The following is a 20,700-nucleotide window of genomic DNA, read 5'->3' as shown; positions in this document are numbered from 1 at the left end:
GAGAGTGTGGTATTTGGGAATGTATGAACATGTGTGGGTATGAGTGGGATAGATGTGTACAGGTGACTGAGAGACTGTTGTATGTACTTAAGGCACAGGACATACTTTTCACCATATGTGGGACGTTACATATATAACACAAATAGGAGAAATGTAAAGTGCAGAAAAATTTTCTGCAAAAATGTTCAGAATACGGAACAATTTTCTGCACTGTAAATTTCTCCAAATTTAAATAATGGCTGTATTTTTCAATTATAAATATGCCACTGTAACGTAAAAATTAAACTGAAGAGTTAACTTTGTTTATATGGATTCCATAATACTCATCATTCAAATTTTCTCCCATTTACAAGTGCCACATTTACAAACACCAAGCATCTTGCTCCCAATAGCCTGCAGACATTGTGGTATATTTATCAATCAATCAATCAGGGGTTTGTAAAGCGCGCTACTAACACGTGAGGGTCTCAAGGCGCTGGGGGGGGGGGGGGAGGGGGGGAGAGGGGTCAGCTCAGGATCAGTCGAAGCGGAAAAATAGATTTGTTCAAATGGGAGGAATTTTAAGTGAATAAACATGCTTCATAAAACATTACAATGTATTTGGCTTAATTAAAAAGTGGAGCAAGGCATTAATACTTAATGTTTCATGGAAAAGGTTTTCCTCACTTTAAATTTCTCCTATTTGAAAAAAGGACTATTTTTCACTTATAAATATAGCACAGTGTTTACTGACTATTGGAAGTAAAAGGCCTACTGCTTGTAATTGCGACACTTTGAAATGAGATAAAATTAAAATGAAGAGTTAATCATTAAGGTAACTTTTCATTTTAATTTTCTCTGATTTAAAAGCATCAAGAAGCTTAGTTTTGCTCTTACACTCCAATACTGAGTTGACAAGGACTTTTATTTAAGAGTTGAATACTGTAGTGCCGCAGTTCTTCACCTCTGTTACCTAGCCTAGCCCATAAATCTGAATTATCAGGCTCTGCTATCTGAAGCATGATGATGATAATGTGAAGTAAACACAGTCTGCCCTTAATGTTAACAGAAAAATGTGACCCTGTCCTTATTTAAAAAAAAAAAAAGGCTGCAAGCTACTTGGAAGCAGCTGCGGCTCCTCCGTCAGGGCAGGCGAGCGTCGCCCGACTTCTGAGAGCGAGCAGATGCAAACATGAAAAATAAAATCATAATAAAAAATATATTTTTATCATTTTATTTTTCACTGAGCCGAGTCTTAGGGCAGGGCCATCCTGATGGACAGCAGCAGGGAGGAGGAGTGGTGGGCACTGCAAGTGCTCATATCGGTTTGGTCGGCTGTCTTAGGATGGCCAAACCAACAGGCACACTTAGGGGCATATGTATGACAAACCTGTTTTGCGAGTCCTAAATAGCAATTTTTTACGAATCGCTTTTAAGGACTCGCAAAACGGAATGTATGTAGGAATTGCAATATTCCTATAGGCCCACAGGAATAAATGGGAAGACATTCGCAATTTGCAAGTACCCATCAGGTGCTTGCAAATTGTGAATGCAATTTCAAGGGTGTCAAAATGACACCGTCTTGCACCCCTGAAATATGTGTGTGTGCACTTATGGCGCACATACATGCCCCAAGGGCATGTATGCATGCCACATGGCACTTTGAAAAATGCAAATAAGTGCATTTTTCGAAGAAATCGCAAATTACCACCAACTTAAAGTTGGTGGTAATTTGCGATTTCTTATGCCAAAATTGCACAACTTGGGTGACTTCTGCATTGCTTTTAAGGAATCGCAATTTGCTATTCCTTAAATGCAATCGCAAAATAGAGAATCGCAAATTTTGCGATTCCCTATTTTGCGATGCCCTTTTGGGATGATACATCCCAAAAGGCCTTTTCCTGCTCATAAATGGGCCGATTCTGAGACACGGCCCGTTTGCGAACGGGAAAAAGGCTTGATACATATGCCCCTTAGATTTTTCTAACTCGAGCTCTGTTGCAGAGCCGTGTGGAGAACAGGCACAGGCTCCCTGTCCCTGAGCGAGCACCAAACCAGCTCTACTCAGACCAATCCTGGAGCTTTTCTCTTGCTGGGTAATAGTATTACCAGCATGAGAGCAGCATCTGGATTGGTGTTGTGCCGTGTGCATCAGCCCAGGAGGAGAGGAGCAGCAGAGCACTGAGGCGTCGTCCAGCAGTGGCAGATAAGTGCTCTTTTATTTTTTTTCATTTTCAGACGGCTTCTGACACAATATACTGTAAAGGTACATACCTATATAGCTGCAAGACAGGTTTCCATGACAGAAGTTCAGTTGAGGATAGGGAGTGCCTTGCGGCCAGAGGGAGAACCCTTAGGCTTCAACTCAGGGAGCTGTCCTCAAGTCACCTGGGCAGATTTACTTCATTAGTCAGCGATGCTGGAAAAAAAATTGTTTCAAATGCCTGCTTTGACCGAATATTTTGTGTAGAATGTCCTCAGATGCCTTGAGACTCTCGGCAGGCTCAGTACATCCTGCGTGGCAGATGTCAACTGCGGTCATGCAGAATGAACTCCTGCAGCGTGTTCTCTGCTGGCACTTCAAATCAGAGCTGGGTTATGCTAAAGGACAATAGGTATTGCTGAGTCACGAGGGGTCTCCGCTTACAGTAAGCCCAGGAAATCGACTACCCTGACCTCAAAAGATCTCTGTGGCTGGCACGCTTCGAAATGTTCTCAAAACGTAATAGGAGCTGGAAGCATCGGACGCGCTGGGTTTCAACAGTATGGTTGTAGTAGTGTTACGTAATAGCATAATAGGGCCACCTCGAGGTATGCGGTGAGGGGCCCCTGAGATTCCAATAGCTCACAGATACTCACAGCTTGGGATTTAAAGGGGTTCCCATGAAGGGTGTGAGCCGTCATGCACGGCAACAGCTGCAGAGACCGGAGTTAAACCCCTGCCTACAATACATAGTGACCACATGGGTCTTTCCCATGTGTGACACCTTAGAAAAGTCCCTGGCTTTACACTCAACAGCACTTGTAAGTCGCAGACTTATTGGAAGGCTCATACCTAAACTGGAAATGAGTGAAAATGTGTGTGGGAGTGTGTTTGCAAGTGTCAATGAGAGTAAAAGTGAGTGTGAATATGAGTTTAAGTGTGTATTAATAAGTGAAGGGGACTACGAGGGTGTGAGTGAAAGAATGTGAGTACCTTAGAAGGAGTGAGTGATTGTAGACTGAGAGGGAATGGAAGTAAGGCAAGGGTCTAGCTATTGATTGTGCAGCAGGTGCAATTGCACCAAGGCCCGAGTCTATGAGTGAAAAAGGGTGAGTGTGTGTACGTGTGTTTGTGAGAGAGAATGAGAACCAGTGAATATGATTATGCTTGTGTGTGAATAACAGTAAGTGAGAGCGAGTATATATGATGCAAATTTGGGGAAAATGGGGTGAACTCCTGGCAGGTATTACGCCCCACTACTTTCAAAGATCACCAGCCACCACTGCTTTGAAGGTGTCTGGGAGCTACTGGTAGGTCAACTTGTTGGAGACACCTGATGTTGATCAATCCATTGGTATCAAATGTTTGTATCCCGGTAGAGTAATAGCGATTCTTTCAATGCCTTGTTAGGTTTTATGGTCTAGTCCCAGATGTAAGCAATGCAGGGTATTCAAAATGAAGATACGACCTGGGTAAAACATACAAAAGACAAAACTACTAAGAAGATGCACCATACAATAAATAATTAGAAAGCAAAGATAATTAGGTTTAGACAGACTATCAATAATGTTATTCTGTTACATGGAAAATGATCATCCTGTAAGAGAAAATATCTTAAAATGGGCATAAAGCAGTTAATCTCACAGAATCATTAAAGACATTCAGCAGATGGTATTGAGGAAAAGTACTAGGAGCTTTTTTACAAGCCCCTTGAGCCACCAGTGCGTCACTTTTAAAATGGGAAAAAGGTGACGCACTGGTGGCGCGAGGGGCTTGTAAATAAGCCCCTGAGTGTGGCTCTGTAAAAGAGGTAACCTAGCCTCTGAAGTCACTGGTACCAGCTGGTTAAAATAATTGAGACTTAACATAAGCCCAAGAGAGGACGCGGGGAACTGAGCAAGAGGAACTGAGCACAAAAAAGGCTCACGGAAAATCTGGGCTAGATTCCAAGAAACAAGAACAGGATTGAAAGTAACACTTAAATACAAGACAAGGTATCTGCATCCAGACATGGTCAGAACAGAAAGTATGAACACAAAACTTGAAGCACTTGAGAACAAGTCTAAGAATATGCATACAAACAAGGATAGAAAAAGAAGAATGCAGTCTGAACAAGGCGCTCTGGAACACAAGACAGAACATCTTTACTCAAATAAAGAGAAGAACAAAACTATGCTTGGGACCATAGAACCTTAGTAGCCAGGGACTGAGTTATCTAACCACCATTCCCGACCCTCTCAGGGATCGCTGTAACAGAAAATACCCTTTCGCGCTCACATTCGTACTTGTCCACAATATGATCTGACAGAGACACGAGAACTGTTTAAAGTATTTCTTTTTAACTATCATGCTCTAGTATGCAGTATACGTGCCACAATAAGTAAGAAGTTGCCTAACACAAATATGGTCAGCATAGTAAGTAATCCATAAGTCATAAAATGAGCTGTTATTGTATAAGACAGGGTAAGCTAACCCCCTTCCCGTTCAACAGAAAAAAAGTGTGTATATATATATATATATATATCATGCTCAAAGATTACAAATCCGGTGAAAAGCACTCCAACAGCAGCAAGAGGTCATAGACCTTTATTCGGTTTAAACGACACCCGATATGACGAATGCATTTACAGCTGATCCATCATGTATACGCCTGACGCGTTTCGAAGTAAATAACTTCTTTTTCAAAGGCGATGACGGTCAAAGAGGTGCATAGTTTGACATGGGCCAGGCCGTTAATAGTCCATTATTATCAAGCCCCCAGATGGGCTGCTCCATTTGCGAATATGCACAAGGCATCTTGGGCTTTGTAGTGGAAAACAAATTAGTTTCCCTGGATGGGTGCACAATGATTAAAAGTGTCGGAAAATGTAAAAAGCCCTTGTATGAGCCTCAGCAGATGGGCTCGTTCATATCCTACACTGCTGCTTCCACACCTACCTTAGTACTCACGGGTGAAGGTTCCCCAACTCGGGAGTAGTCACAATCTCGTCTGTCTGTTTATATGTCTGTGCATACCTATCTGACAAAGAGAACGTGTTCCCAAACAACAGCTGCATCCGTGTGTTTTGTCTATGTGCTAGAGACTGACCATAACAGAATAACACGGGCATTGTTATTTGACCTTGTCTACGGTGTTCTGACTAAATCTCCAGAAAGAACAGAAGGCAAAAACAACAGTAGGTTCTTTGTGAAAGTACATGTGGCACAAAGCAAAATCCGTGTGTATAGTAAAGTAAATTGAAGACTGCAACATGCTCATGCTAACATAGGGAAAACAACAATAAGCCTGCACAGGACACATGACAATATGGCACATTCCTGCCTTTTCCCCTGCACTGGCATCCTTTTGGCTGCCTAGCGCCAATACAGGCACCCTTGCACAATGGTGCCTCTGTTGTCAAGAGGATTGTTTTTGTGCAGGAAGTGGGGAATTACTGATCAAATACAATCCCCTGAGGAAGGTGTTTTCCTCTTTCTATGTGAGCTGCAAAATGCAGCACACATAAAAAGAGGAAAAGACAAGCACAGATAAACATATTCCTCCTTGATACGCCTCGCCTGGGGAAGCACAGGTTTTGGGCGCAATTCAAGGTATATCACTTATAGTAAATCTGGGAATGCATCACAAAATCCATGGTTGTTTTGTGGCAAAACCCATGGAATTGCCTCCCTGGTGCAGAGTAATGCAACACAGCAATTTGCGTATTTTGCATTATTTGAAATTTATGAAGCCACTCAGAACCACACAAGGAGGACTTGGGTGGCTTCATCAATCTCATTTTTAAATATTATCACTCTTGCACAATGTGGCGTGATGCAAGAGTGATGCAAATGTGCTAGACAATATGTCCCTATGTCAATTCTAATGCATGTTTAGAGAAAGGCGGGTGAGAAAGAGAATGCCAGCTTCATATGAGATCATATCAATTCCCTGTAATAATGTCTTGACTGGATATGTGAATGCATGGTTCCCAATAACGAAAATTCAGTTAAGAAAAACAAAACAGACCTGCATTTTTGGAAGAGCAGTGGAGAAGATAAGTCTTTCTGAAGCCTGTCTTCTCTTATCTTCTGCCCAGGGTATGAATGAGTTTTGTCTGTCATTTACCTCCCACCTACCACCAACAATAAGGCCAACAATGCAATATAAACTCCAGACAAGGTCTTAATAAATTATAGATTATTTTTCTCAATCCTTGGTAGCTAGCTGCGAGCAGGCAGGTTTTACTCAGGAGACAGGTGTGTAAAACATTTTAAATACATTAAATAAGTAAGACACAGCACACAAGAAAAATCCCACATCAATGTGTAACAGTTGAAGATATCTGTTTCTTTTAAATAACACCAAAAACGTTGTAAAGTTAGATAGATCGGTTTGCTAAGCTACATATAAACTAGGTTGCTTAGACTGATAGACAGACAGGCAAACCAACAGAGCTGTGAATAAATGTAGATTGACAGACAACAGACAAATAAATAGATAGACAGGTATGTAGACAGGTCGACAGTTAGATAGACTGGTAGGTAGACAGTCGGACAGGAAGGATAGACAGGGAGATAGATAGACTTGATGATAGACAGATAGGTAGACCGATAGAGCTTTGAAAATATGCAGATAGAAAGACAGATAAATAGGTAGCTGGGGAGATAGACAGGCCGACAGGTAGTTACACAGGTAGTCTGATATAAAGGTCATAAGCAAAATAGAACGCCATATACTCAGGACAAAGTTGCTAAATCTGTTTTCAAATGTAAATGTGTCTTCCATTGACAGACATACTTGCATGATATTGAAGAGTGCGGTTATAAATGCACTCCTTTGGGTGCATATTAAAAAAAAGAGGATTACTTCATAAAGGACATTTTCAAATGGACACAATCTGGCATGCTGTGAAACAACTGCAAAAAGAACTATAGATGGACAGAATGCAGAACAATGCCATACATTCAGCCCAGTACAGAGATCTGGGCCTATAGCCATCGTTTTTTTGCTCGCCATGCCAGTTTGGACACAGCCATATGCAAATCAGTCTTGACCCTGCGCCCAATGGGAGCAGTCCAGCCCAAACTGCCAAGCCAGGTCCTCCCTGGACTGGAAACAAGCATCCTAGGACCGGTTTCGGTGTGTCACCCCTCTTCAGCCAGGATAGCTTGATTCCAGTGGCATGGAGAGCACGGTACTCACGTCTGAGCATACCCGTCCCACTCCGGGTGACAAATGCAAAAAGAACTATTGATGGAGAGAATGCAGAACAATGTCATACATTCACCCCAGTGCAGAGATCTGGGCCTAAATCCATCGTGTTTTTGCTCACCATGTCATTCCAGTTTGGACAGAGCATATGCAAATCGGTCTTGACCCTGCGCCCAATGGGAGCAGTCTAGCTTGAACTGCCAAGCCAGGTCCTCTCTGGACTGGAAACAAGCATCCTAGGACCGGTTTCGGGGTTTCACCCCTCTTCAGCCAGGATAGCTTGATTCCAGTGGCATGGAGAGCACGGGACTCACGTCTGAGCATACCCGTCCCACTCGGCGTGACAAATGCAAAAAGAACTATTGATGGACAGAATGCAGAACAATGTCATACATTCACCCCAGTACAGAGATCTGGGCCTAAATCCATCGTTTTTTTGCTCACCATGTCATTCCAGTTTGGACACAGCCATATGCAAATCAGTCTTGACCCTGCGCCCAATGGGAGCAGTCCAGCCCGAACTGCCAGGCCAGGTCCTCCCTGGACTGGAAACAACAGCAGTCTGAAAAAGAATGGCCACTGAAAAGGAATTTACAACAGCATTAGCAGGAGACAGGAACAGATAAAGCTGGCATTTCTCAGAGATGGGAAGGTTAAGCTGTTCTCAAAATTAGAGTGAAGGTACTGCGTTTAATTGTTTTAGTCACATCAGAGTAGTCCCCTGTGTATTTTGAGGACATTTTTGTCAGTTACAATTTTATTACAAGAGTGAGGGTCTGATTTAGAGTTTGGTGGATACATTACTTATGAGCTTGGCTTGAATGGTCAACATGGGAAACTTTCAAGGGTGACTACATTAACCCCTTCAGCGCTGGGCGAATTCCGCCGCGGTGCTGAAGGGTTCGTGCGCGGGCGGGCCGATGACGGAACGGTTCCGTCATGAGCACAGCTCAACCGTGGCTCATGACGGAACCGTTCCGTCATGAGCATGGAAGGGGTTAAGGAATTCTTGTTCTTCAAAACTGCTGTTTCAGCAAGATAGTGTGAACAGTTGTTCATGCATTTATTGTTTTGTTTTTGCACAGCAGATAATGTTTCGCTTTTGATGATATCAAGAGTGTGATAGTTTGTTGTTCACTGCAGTAAAATTGCACCATTGCTTATTTTGGGCACAATGTGTTAAAATAGAGCTCGGCACCCCCTGGTGGCTGTGTGCATTATTTAGTCGGGTCAAGTGATTCTATTTGATGGAGGATGTCAGGTAGGAAATCAATTTAGACATGAATCAGAAGGTATTCTGCCTCACAATGTTGTATTCCAAAACCAATGCATCATCTTAAGAAATTTTAGATATCTGCTTAAAGTGTCTGCACCATTCTTTAACAGTGTGAACAGCTCTTAACAGAGTTTTACTGTTAAATAATATGTACAAAGATGACCTCATTCAAATATTTGACATGTTTCACAGATGTACCGATGACACTCTCTCATGGATCCTCGGTGGAAATGCTAGAAGGCTCTAACTGCACTCTGCAATGCACTGTGGACAGTAACCCTCTGTCTAATCTCACCTGGATCTGGGGAGAGAACTCCCTGATAGAATCAGTCCTCACTTCCAAAAGCCTTGAACTGATCTTTGCTAATGTAACTTCCCGCGATGATGGTGCCTACCGCTGTGAAGCCCTCAATGAACACGGGCAGGAAAAGAACTTGATCAAAGTCACTGTGGAGTGTAAGTATCAATTCTTTACAAATACCAATCTGATGCCGATTTACTATTCATGATGTCTTCCTTTAGGATTTATAAACTATGTTTCTTGTACAATAAAAGTGTATCTTAATATCATTACAGTTTATTTTCAAACTCCAACTCTACTGCTGAGATCAGTAATTCTAAACATTATTATCACATTTGTTTCAAACATGTCAGTAACTTACCAGCCTTGGAAAGCGCGGTGCAAATTAAAAAAATCTCACTTCAATTCACTCTTGCCAAATGACTTTGTAAACTCAGTCCATCTATATATTGCCCTCAGCATGACCATCACATTGTTGTTTTCCTCATCTCCACCTCAAATGACATTAGTATGGGCTAGGCTAAAGTAGGATTATGTTAACTTTATTATGATATTTGCAATCAACATCGGCTATCTCTCGGTATCAATGAATGTCTCAGCTTTTAATGATATCTGTATTCTTATTGCATTCTTTCATGACTGTTCAAGTCGAATAAATATTTATCGACTCGACTCGAATCGAATGCGACTGTACCCGCCCATAGTCAAGACGAGAACCTGCTTGTCCAAAAGCTTCTAACACTGAAGCTGTGCAAAGCAGGTAACAATTATGGGGCATATTATCAAGGGCTGGTGATAACATTATTGCCGGTTTCCTATCGCCTTGCCTAGCATCGCTAATGAGATGCAAGGTAGGCGTGCCCCTTCCAACTACATTATAAAATATCGCTAACGGTGGTTCGCTGTATTTACAACGAAGCCCCGTCCAGTTTAGCGCTGCTGTTTTTTGCGCTAACTGGGCCTTAACGCTGGAATTTAACGTCTGTTAAATTCCCGACTAAGACATACCTGACATGGGAGGTGGATTGTGTGGCTAAGACCACAGGCCCAATCATCAAGGCTATCGTCGTTTTCCATGGAACATAGTTGATAAACCAGCGTTGCTCCATGGAAAACGGCGTTATCCCCGCTATCGCTGGAATATTTATCGCCAAAGCGCTGAGCGTTGTTAATACAGCGCTAATATGGCGATAAGTTCCAGTGATAGCTGGCGATAGGAATATTCACACTAAGAGCGGTCAGCGATAATTATCGCTGCCGCTTGATAATATGCCCCGTAATGTCCCTGATATGCAGAGAAGGTCCAGTATTTAGCAGTACGCACACCATATTTCTGTTGCTAAAAGAAAATCAGTTGGATGGACGTGGCCAATGTTAAGAAGGGCAGAAAAGTGAGTATAGTGCCCACCACAAAGGTATCTGGCTCTCTCAAATTGCCAAGGAATTTTGCAGATCTACAGCAGAAGTAACTGAAAGGAGGAACACAGTGTGGACAGATATGCATCAGACATGTGTATGAATTGTATTACAGTAGATGCATTCGAAAAATATTTCCTGCAGATGGCATGCATTTCTTACCATTTAGCCGCCCTGGAGATAAATTTAATAAGCATATGCCAAGAAATAAAACTCTACTACCAGTACTAGGACAGTATGACATTCTTGCTCACCAATGATCTCCACATGAAATCTGTAACTTTTAATTTCAAGAAATGCTATGTCCAATGACAGAGTAACAAACAGAAGGATGAGTTTGAGAACTTTGCCACTTCCCAAGACACAAAAACTCACCACGACGAAAGAGTGAAAGATATATTTCTCAAGCGCAGCAAGAGTTGCTAGAACTAGGATTGCAAGGGCATGCAAGTGGTGCAATACTGAAAGCCTATGTGAGCATTTTGTGGTGTTACTGAGGCTCTAGAGGATAAATGAGAAGGAAAGCAAAAACTAATTGAAGTTATGTTAAAGTTTTGAGCAATCCCAAATCAGGGACATACTGATAACCTTAATCAATCAATCAGGGGAATTGTAAGTGCGCTACTCACCCGTGAGGGTCTCAAAGCACTGGGAAGGGGCGAGGGGGGTAAGCAGCTCTGGTAAGTAAAAAAAAACGGTCTTGAGCATCTGATGTTGATTGGAAGCTCGTTCCAGGTCCTGGTTGCAATGTAGGAGAAGGCTTTTCCACCTGTTCTGGCTCTGTGGATGCATGGGGTTTTGGCGAGGATTAGGTTGGCGGATCGGAGGTTTCTCTTGGGTACATGGAAGGATATTCTCTCGTTGAGGTATTGAGTCTGGTGTTGTGGAAGCATTTGTAGGCGTAGTTCAGTATCTTGAAGAAAATTCTCTTCTCGACGGGGAGCCTTTGGAGGTTGCGCAGGTGCTGGGAGATGTGTTCCTGTCGTGGGATGCCAAGGACAAGTCTGGACACGGTGTTCTGGATGGTCTGGAGTTTGTGGAGTAGGGATTTGCTGATTCCATAGAGGGGGTTTCCTTAGTCCAGTCTGCTGGTTATGAGTGCGTGGGTGACAGTCTTCCTTGATTTGGGGGATCTCATATTTATGCAGTTCCACAAGTGGCTCACACAGATGTGGAAGCAGCATATATTGATACGAGCATGATGGAAATGTCTTGTGCTGTCCCCTGTTTGCACAAGTCCACCACAAGCCCATAGATCTCACGTCTTGCTTGAGAGAATGAAGGCTTTGGTTTTTTGATTGATAAATTACAAAATCACACAGAGAAATGTGCGATTCAAACCCAGTAACCTATCTGCAGTGTATCCTGCTTTGTACACTTCTGTAATTCCTTTAAAATGTGTTTTTCAGAGCTTTTCAAATGAGTCTGATTTGTTCAATTTACTTTTGATGCCATGCTTAGTTTGAAAGCAATGTTTTAAGTATTTGTGCAACACTTCAAGCAGTGAAACAGTGAAAACACCACACAAAAAGGATCCTACACCAGGTTAGAAAAATAAAGCTTAATTTAACAAATCAAACAAGACCAAAATGACAAAAAATCCAATCAGCAGAACCGGCGTTATGAATTTTTAAAGAATATACTACGATCCAATTCCTTAAAAGCATAAAGCACCAACCTCCGCTATTTGGTCGCGTTGAACGGGGTCAAAGTCAAAAGTTCAGGCCAACCATGCTCTAGCGCGGTGTGAATACAGATTAATCCCACTGGAGGTGCCACGAGTGCCGTTCACGTTGGAGAGGGCCGCATGGAGCAAGGAGAGTGTCCTTGGTGGTGATTGGCGTGGCGTGAGGAGCAGTCTGGGCTTAGTGGATGAGCAGGTTGTAGCCTCGTGTTATGGTCCTACCCGATGATTGGTGCTTGCTCTGTGAAGAGACATGCTGCTGGCAGCACATGCTGCTTTTCAGTGCAAGTAATGTGGTTCTGGTGCAATGGGTCCCATTTGCGAACAGCCCAAAAACTTGATTTTAAGAGCCCATGAGCCAAACAATGGGGGATATTTACAATAAAATGTTGGAGCACGGTATTACTCTAAAATTGGCAACGCCGCACTCTGACATTTTTTAAACGTATGGATGTGCCATATTTACAAAAATACAGCGCACCCCTGGTTTTCCCCCAGTTCTGGTACTAAAAAAGCTCCCTAGTGCCAGTGCAGGCACCCTTGCGCATGTTTCAGGTATCTGTTGAAGGATTTTTGAAGTACAGGGGTCTCTAGGGGAGCCAGACTTCCTGGATTTGGTTAGTATGAGTCCTCGATACATTGTGAGCGATAACAACGAGGTCAGATATTCTAAGCTGGTTATAGGAGATATTTCTCCAGAAGATCAAGTGATCAATGTACGGTTAGATGTAAAAGCTGTATAAACAGCTTCCACTTTGATTTGAATGAAGGTGACAAGTGTGTTGCAAATTAGAGTTGGTGTTTTTATTCTTAGAGATGTTGGAGAGTGATTTAAAAAGCTCTTTAATAGAGTATTTGGTGGTTTCAATTTTATGGGTGAATAAATATGATTTTTCTTCACAAATCATGGTTTTGTATTTGAAATATTTTATATAGGCCTCCATGTACCTTCTAATCTATGACACAGTTGTTTTTGCATTTTAAAAGTGTCCGAATACCAGGGTTTTGCGGGCATCAACCTATGGTGTGTAGATATTTTCTCAGAGAATAACTGATTGATTTGGTTGTCTAACCATGAGTGGTATTCAGAGGCAATCTTGTCTTTGTTTTTAGCATGGGTAGGTTTTGTTTTATTGAGGACCGCTTTTAATCTTTTTGGTTCAAGTTTATGCCAATGGCGAGTTATTTTCATTTTATGGGGTTGTATTGGGAATGGCACCTTATCTGCATGAAATTCCCTACCTTCCCTGCCCTGGCTACAAGCTAACTGAAGTGACAATGTATGGTCATTAGGCCCTTTGTGTGATGACAGGACATAGCCCATTGTAGTGTAAGTGGAGCTGTGCCCAGTACCTTTCTCCCTCTCATCCTGTCGGTTATGGCCCATCTAGTCACATCTAAGCTCACATTGTGTTTTGCTACCTAGGTGGAATACACAAAATCCAGCAGTCAACTACATCCAGTCACGTGACCCAGACAGACTGCAGGAACCAAATGGCTAAGGCAAGAAAATGTCAACTTTCTAAAAATAAAAAAACAAGGTGGAATGCTTAAATTAATCTCAGTCACTGGCAGTTGCTGGGGCCGCATCCAAATCCAATGTTTTTTGACCATCATGCCACCTCGGTTTGGACCCAGCCATGTGCAATTCAGTCTTGACCCTGCTCCTCTTGACCCTGCTCCTCATGGAAACTGTCCAGCCCGAACTGCCAGGCCAGGTCTCCCTGAACTTACCACAAGCAACCTGGACCAGTTTTGTCATAGTTTTGTCATAGTTAGGGCTTTTCAGATGATTTTAATTACTGCAGAGTATGTAAGGCACCAAGTGGTAGTTAGTGGCTGCCGTTGAAGATAGATTTCCAACATGAGGGCCTGTGTTGGTGAAGCAGAGTGGTGGTTCTGATTCAGGTTGGGAGGTTGATTTGGAGTCCTTGCACTGAGAGAATCCTTGCAGCAGAGGCAGATGCTTCAGTTCTGCTGGATCCACAGATGGGCTGGCAGAGCACTTTCAGGTCCACTTCTAAGGGTCCTGGACAGGGGTGGAGCCACTTGGCATGGTGGGATACACAGATGGCAGGGTCCAGGTGCTGGGTTCAAAGTTGTGTAGCCTCTGTCCCTTAGTTTGGAGTTGACAGTCCAGCCAACTATTTCTTGGAGTCAATTGGGGTTTTGGGTTCGACAGCTATATGTTTAGTCCTTCTTACTCAGGCAAGAATGCAGCAGGTCAACACAGCAGGGCAGCAGTCCTTCAGAGCAGCAGTCCAGCGGATTGGCAGTCCTTTCAGTAGCACAGCAGACCGTCTACCTAACAGAGTATCGACAGGTCCAGACGTGTACTTTGAAGTCGGAGAAGCTTCAAGAGGTTTTCCTTTGAAGTCCGCAGACATCTTCCTTCCCCGTCCTGGCTACAGACTAACTACAGAGGGGAAGGCAGCCCTATGTGTGAAGGCATAACACAGTCTATTCAAGTGTAAGTAGGGCTTTACCCAGCTCCACCCTCCCATCCTACTAGTGATGACCCATCCAAGCACATCTAAGCTTTCTATTGTGTGTGACTGTCTAGGAGAAATACACAAATCCCAACTGTCAGCTGCACCCAGTCATGTGACCAAAAAATAAACTGCAGGCACTAAATGGCTAAGGTAACTTTCTAAAAGTGCCATTTTCAAAATTGTAATTAACAATCTGCATCAGCATGAGAGAGGATTTTTCATTACAATTACAAAGACACCAAACATTAACTGTTTACCTGCTCCCATTTGGAAATTATCACGTATTAAATGTACTACGGTAACTCCAATGTTATCCTATGGGAGTGGCAGGCCTTGAAATAGTGAAAAACAAGGTTAAGATAATTTCACTATCTGGACATGTAAAACATGTCAAACGTTTTAAATACACTGTACCCTTCTCTCCGGCCTTTCCAGGGCCTACCCTAGGGGTAACATATCCATTAGTAAGGAAGATTTGGAGCTGGCAAAAAGGTTTCTTTAGCAAGGTCGACATGGCAGTATAAGAACTGCACACACAGGCTGCAATGACAGATCAAAGACATGTTTAAAGTGTTACTTAAGTGGGTCGCACAATCCCTCCTTTAATAACTTAAAAATACTGGCAATCATCACATTCTGCTCCATACAAGATTTACATAACTTAATAGTTTTTAATAAAAATCTAAATTAGCCATCCCATCCTCATGACCAGTATTAGGTTGAGAGCACTGTTAAAGTAGTAAGATATGCAATTTATTATAGAATAGAACAGGACGCTTCCTCAAAAATATATAACCGCTTACAGTGAATTTGCACACCGAGCATTCTCTTAGAAAGATGGTTCTACGAAAACTATGACACAGTCCACAATCCATGCAGGAGACCCTGACACATACAGGAGATCAGTTCTCCAGCTACAGAATCTACAGAATCTCACTTCACTCAACTCAGATGCCCTGCATTTTTGATCATCACTGTGTTGTATTGACTACAGCTTGTTCTCAATAAGTTTGATCACAAATAATTTAACATGTGCAAATGTGACACAAATTAGCTCTGACTTAGTGAGAGGAATGAAACCTCCATCTTACATTCTGGTGCTCCGAAAGTGCAGGAATTGTAAATGAATCACTTTTGACTGTAATTTGTAGTGCTCTTTAAACTTTTGTTGTGCTATGTGTCTTATTTGCTTTTATCATTGGACCCTGGTTTCAACTGTAAATATGTTGATGTACTAGATATGTTGATATACTAAATATTCTCCGAAGGGAAACATCCTTTACTGCGCAGTCAGAACCACAACCTGCTTTTACAATGCAGTCACTACCCCAACTGCGGTATTACCACGCATTCCTTTCCCCTGTAAGTCGTTACATCGACTTGCTTTAGAGGGCACGTTGTTGGACTGGTATTGCATTTAAAGTCCAACACCTTCCCTACTGGTGCCTAGACTGGAGTGGGAAGAGTAATTTATACTATTTCAAAGTCCAGCGTCCCCCTAAGCCAAATCGTTGTAATGACTTGCATGGTAAAGTAACGCATGGTAACGTTGCAGTAGTGACTGTATTGTAAAGGCATGCAGGATAAATGCATGCAGTATTCCATCATAAATCCTTCTGCTAATGCATTGTGAAATTTAATAAGGCCTCCGTTGCCAAATTTCTATTCTATTTTCTATACCAAGTGACTCAGTTAACAGGAACATGAGCACTTTGCTCTACTCGCGGCTGTAAAGGGTTAAGGAAAATGCATGACACTGAATTTGAAAAAGAAAAAAACTTTTCATGAACTATTTAAAATGACCTTGCAATTAAATTTATGTGGGGCCACATTTCAGTGCACCAAAGTTACTCAGCCTTAAACGTCTGAAAGGTGCTTAACAGTCCAGAATCTATGGTCTTAAATAGGTGGACAATGCCTGTCATATCAGACATGTTAAAGATACGATTTACCATTTCTATGAAATGGAAAGTGGAGTTTGTACGTATAATTGCCTGTATCTCTGCTGAAGGCCTCGCTACTTGGAGATCAAAAGTCTCCCAAGCCGGGGTTACGGGCACGGATTTCTGTGTAAGCATGGCTTTCATTCTGCTTAAAGTATCAAACCGTATTAATGAAATATTTAATGAAGGCCATAGCAGCGCCTCCCTGACTGTATGTGTTGGGGGAAATAATACTTGCATACAGTAAGTAACCCTGGAACTTACAGTCATTAGATATGCGATGCCCGGAAGCATCCCACAGCATCCTTGATCATTCAGCATCAAGTAACTCCCATTTGAAAGTAGTCTAAATACTGGAGTGATCACGGCAACTGGGGCACCCTCTAAGTGACAGGACAAGTTTGCTATTGAACCATTACAAGCTCCATGAAGCATTGTATGCTGGCATATAAATGTTCCACTTAAGGTATTCTTACAGTTAGTACTGCTAAGAAACACTTCTTTTTTCCCCACTCCGGCATCAAAAACTTTACGCAATTTCCAAGATTCGTTAATGAATTCCTTACCTATTTCTTCATATCTGCCTGCCTGCATTTGTTCTAAGCAATATTGGAATTGAAAGGTTGAGACCGGGAGGGTTATGTGGCCGTGGATTAGCCATTCTGTGGATGGTGATTCTGCCACTGTGAACGCTAATCTGTCCAATTTTTCAATGCGCAGCATTGTGTACTTTGGTACCCTCTGTGCCATTTCTATCTGTTTTTCTGTCAGATTGTATGAGGAAAACAAAGACGTGCTGTTTATAAAATGTCATGCCACATAACCTGCGTGCAAAGATTGGAGTGTTCAGCTTAACAACATAATAGAACGCAATTTCGATTAGCTGTGTGGTAACCACTGTTCCCAATAAGTCGCGCGCGCACACCGAAGTCAAACCAAGCACGCAGTGTGCTGTATTTAGCGCACACACAAGATCATCTGATCCTGCGAGACCGTATTCATGTTAATTGCAGTGCACACGTGAGCTGCAACTTACATGAATACTAACTCAAGGACCACACTCAGCCCCGCAGTTGTGCACTGTTAAGAAAAGTAAAAGACTGTCTTAAACACAACGTGTGTAAAGCACACGCTGTGTTTGAGACTCTGCTTTTCTTTTCTTAACAGTGCACAACTGCGGGGCTGATTGTGACCCTTTGAGTTAGTATTCATGTTTATTGCAGCGCCCATGTGCACTGCAATTAACATGAATACTAACTCAAAGGCCAAGTTCTGGCCTCAAAGTTTTGAAACTGCGAGTCAAGAGGGACAAACGTTCCATCATTGGGAACCTCACCTCTTCACGGCTCGTTTATGAATTGTTTGTTGTGCCATCAGTCCCTGGAGATCAGAAGGTGTTTGTGAATTGTTTTGAGGCGTTGTCTGTGGCGGAAGAAAGCCACCTATACAAAACATAAATCAACCTATTCAGCACAGGTACTTTATGATATAGGCGGAAAACAACATCAATTACGAGAGTGTATGATGGGAAGGTGTCTCCTATTAGATGGCCCATTTTCTTGCCGTTACTGTCGAGCTCAGTTTGGCATACCTATTCATGAGACTTGTTCTAAAAAGAGTACTATTATTCATACCCACTCTGCTAACGCTAGTACGAATAGAAGTAAAACTTTCATTGGAAGTAAAAATTTACTTTGTAATATAAGGTCTCTTCCCAAACATACATCAGAAGTATGGGACTTAATTTCTACTAGTGAACCGGATTTTTGTTTCCTTACAGAAACCTGGCTCAAACCCCATTCTACTCCAGCCATTACATTAGCAATTCCTTCGGGCTATAAAATAATCAGGCTGGATCGCCCTATGAAAACAGGAGGAGGGATAGCAATTGTCCATAAACAAGAAATTCATTGTACCATCTTGGCTGAACTGAGCACTCCAGCTATCGAATTATTGGTTTTCAAATTCTAATAATATACAGATGGGTGCCTTAGTATATCGCCCCCCGGGTCCATGTATTAATTTCTCTAATATGTTAATTGAGATCCTTGCCCCATACATTAGTATTGACAGGGACTTCTTAATGGTAGGGGATTTTAACATACACAGTGACCAGAAACACTGCAAAGAGGCACAGTCTGTACTAAACGATCTATCTGTACTTGGGCTAACTCAAATGAATTCTGGGCCAACACACCAGGCAGGGCACACATTAGATTTGATTTTAACAAATTTTCCTACAGTCACATGTTCTCCCCCCATTCAAGTAAGTTGGACTGACCATTTTATTATTGAATTCTATACCTCACACCCTAATAATACTCTGCATAGACCAATTTCTCTTCCTTGTCATCGACGGCAATGGCATAAAGTTAATAAAGAAGTTTTCACTAGTAATTTCACAGAGCCCTCTGTTACAATGTCAGAGAATGTTGAAAGTGCCCTAAAGAAGCTGGAAACAGCAACCAGATTGGCCATAGATAACATAGCCCCTATAAAAAAAATTAAATCTCGGCCCGCCAATAAACAGGATATCTGGTTCACTAAAGACCTTAAAACGCTAAAACAAGCAGCTAGGAAGCTAGAGAAAAGATGGAGAACCTCCCATCTGGCGAGTGACAGAAAGCACTATTGGGACTCACTATCCATCTATCACAAAGCTATCCGCAGTGCGAGAAAAATTCATATAACATCTCAAATTACGGCTGCAGGGAATTCTCCCAGGGTCCTTTATCAGGTGCTCCAATCGTTTGTCAAACCTGTAGCATGTGAAAGCTCCGAGCTGGCGTCTCAACAGCTCTGTGATGGAATATCATCTTTTTTCTCTAATAAAATCGATACTATTTATGAGAAAATTGTTGAGTCTAATAATGCCATGGCTACTGATACAGTTCTTGCTTTCCAAAACACGGAATTCAATCATGATATACATACCTTGGACACCTTTCCTCCCGTCACTCATGAGGATCTATCTGTATTGGCCATGCAGATTAAAAGTGGCAGCCCGGATGATATTATTCCAGCCAGATTAATGCCCACTTTATTTGAAACACTATGTCCTACGATCGAAAAACTCGGCAATTTGTCTCTTAGCACAGGATCTGTCCCCAGAGAATGGAAACGTGCATTAGTTAGGCCTATTAGGAAAAATACCACCATTGCTTGCACCGAATTATCTAACCTAAGGCCAATCTCACTGTTACCTTTTCTGGGAAAACTTACAGAAAAGCATGTCAATAGACTCCTTTCCAGCTTTATCGAAACTGCTGGCGGCCTGGACCATTCTCAATCTGGGTTCAGGCCAAAACACAGCACTGAGTCTACCTTACTGTCTGTTATGGACAACCTGCATATGCTCCAAGACAAAGGCTACTCCGTGATCTTAGTGTTATTAGATCTGTCGGCAGCGTTCGACACCGTGTCACACAACATTCTTATTAACCGGTTGTCGAACGTAGGAATTAAGAACAAAGCCCTTGCCTGGCTGAGGAGCTTCCTTTCCGATCGCACCCAGACTGTCACCATGGGTACGTATCGCTCAGCGGAGGTAGAAGTTATGAAAGGGGTACCACAGGGCTCTTGTCTAAGCCCAACGCTTTTTAACATCTATGTGGCCCCCCTGGCAAGAGTGATGCGTAAATTTGGCTTCATCCCCGTGTCATATGCTGATGACACGCAGCTCCTCTTCCCTTTCAAGACTCTTACCACGGAATTGAGGAGCTCCTTCTCTGCAGGCATGGAAGCTGTAGCATGTTGGATGTCTACTAATTACTTACAGTGTAACGTCAACAAAACGGAGGTCATGTTGTTCGGAGAAGCCAAAATACTCTGGACACCAGACTGGTGGCCACCTGATCTAGGCGTAGTACCTGAGCCCAAACAGATCGTTAAAAACTTGGGGATTCGCCTTGACCAGGATCTGACACTAAAACAACATACAAATTATGTCGCAGGCGTATGCTTCCATGCTATCAGCCTGCTACGTAAAGTCTTTCCATTACTGCCGGACCTTTTCAGGAAGACTCTGGTGCAGGCCCTTGTCCTGAGTCGGATCGACTATTGCAACGGCCTGTTGCTTTCTGCAAATGAGGGAGTGTTGGACAGACTCCAGGTGATACAAAACACGGCGGCTCGCCTTGTCCTCAATGCCCCTCCAAGAACAGCATCAAAGCCACTTTTAGATAAATTACACTGGCTCTCAATCCGCCAAAG

The 20,700-nt window shown here is 42.5% G+C and overlaps 1 protein-coding gene across 3 annotated transcripts in view; it reads left to right on the top strand.

The window, feature by feature from the left end:
• Positions 1 to 20,700, top strand: part of LOC146808983 (sialic acid-binding Ig-like lectin 10) — a 319,371-nt gene that overhangs the window by 222,498 nt on the left and 76,173 nt on the right. For all 3 annotated transcript variants that reach the window (XM_085615781.1, XM_085615779.1, XM_085615780.1), the window contains one exon: positions 8,845 to 9,108. In XM_085615781.1, coding sequence (XP_085471907.1) covers positions 8,845 to 9,108 — 264 coding nt within the window. The remainder of the gene's footprint in view (positions 1 to 8,844; positions 9,109 to 20,700) is intronic.

Source organism: Triturus cristatus, chromosome 7, assembly GCF_964204655.1.
Source record: "Triturus cristatus chromosome 7, aTriCri1.1, whole genome shotgun sequence".
NCBI lineage: Eukaryota > Metazoa > Chordata > Amphibia > Caudata > Salamandridae > Triturus > Triturus cristatus.
This window is presented reverse-complemented; position numbering and strand designations above follow the sequence as displayed.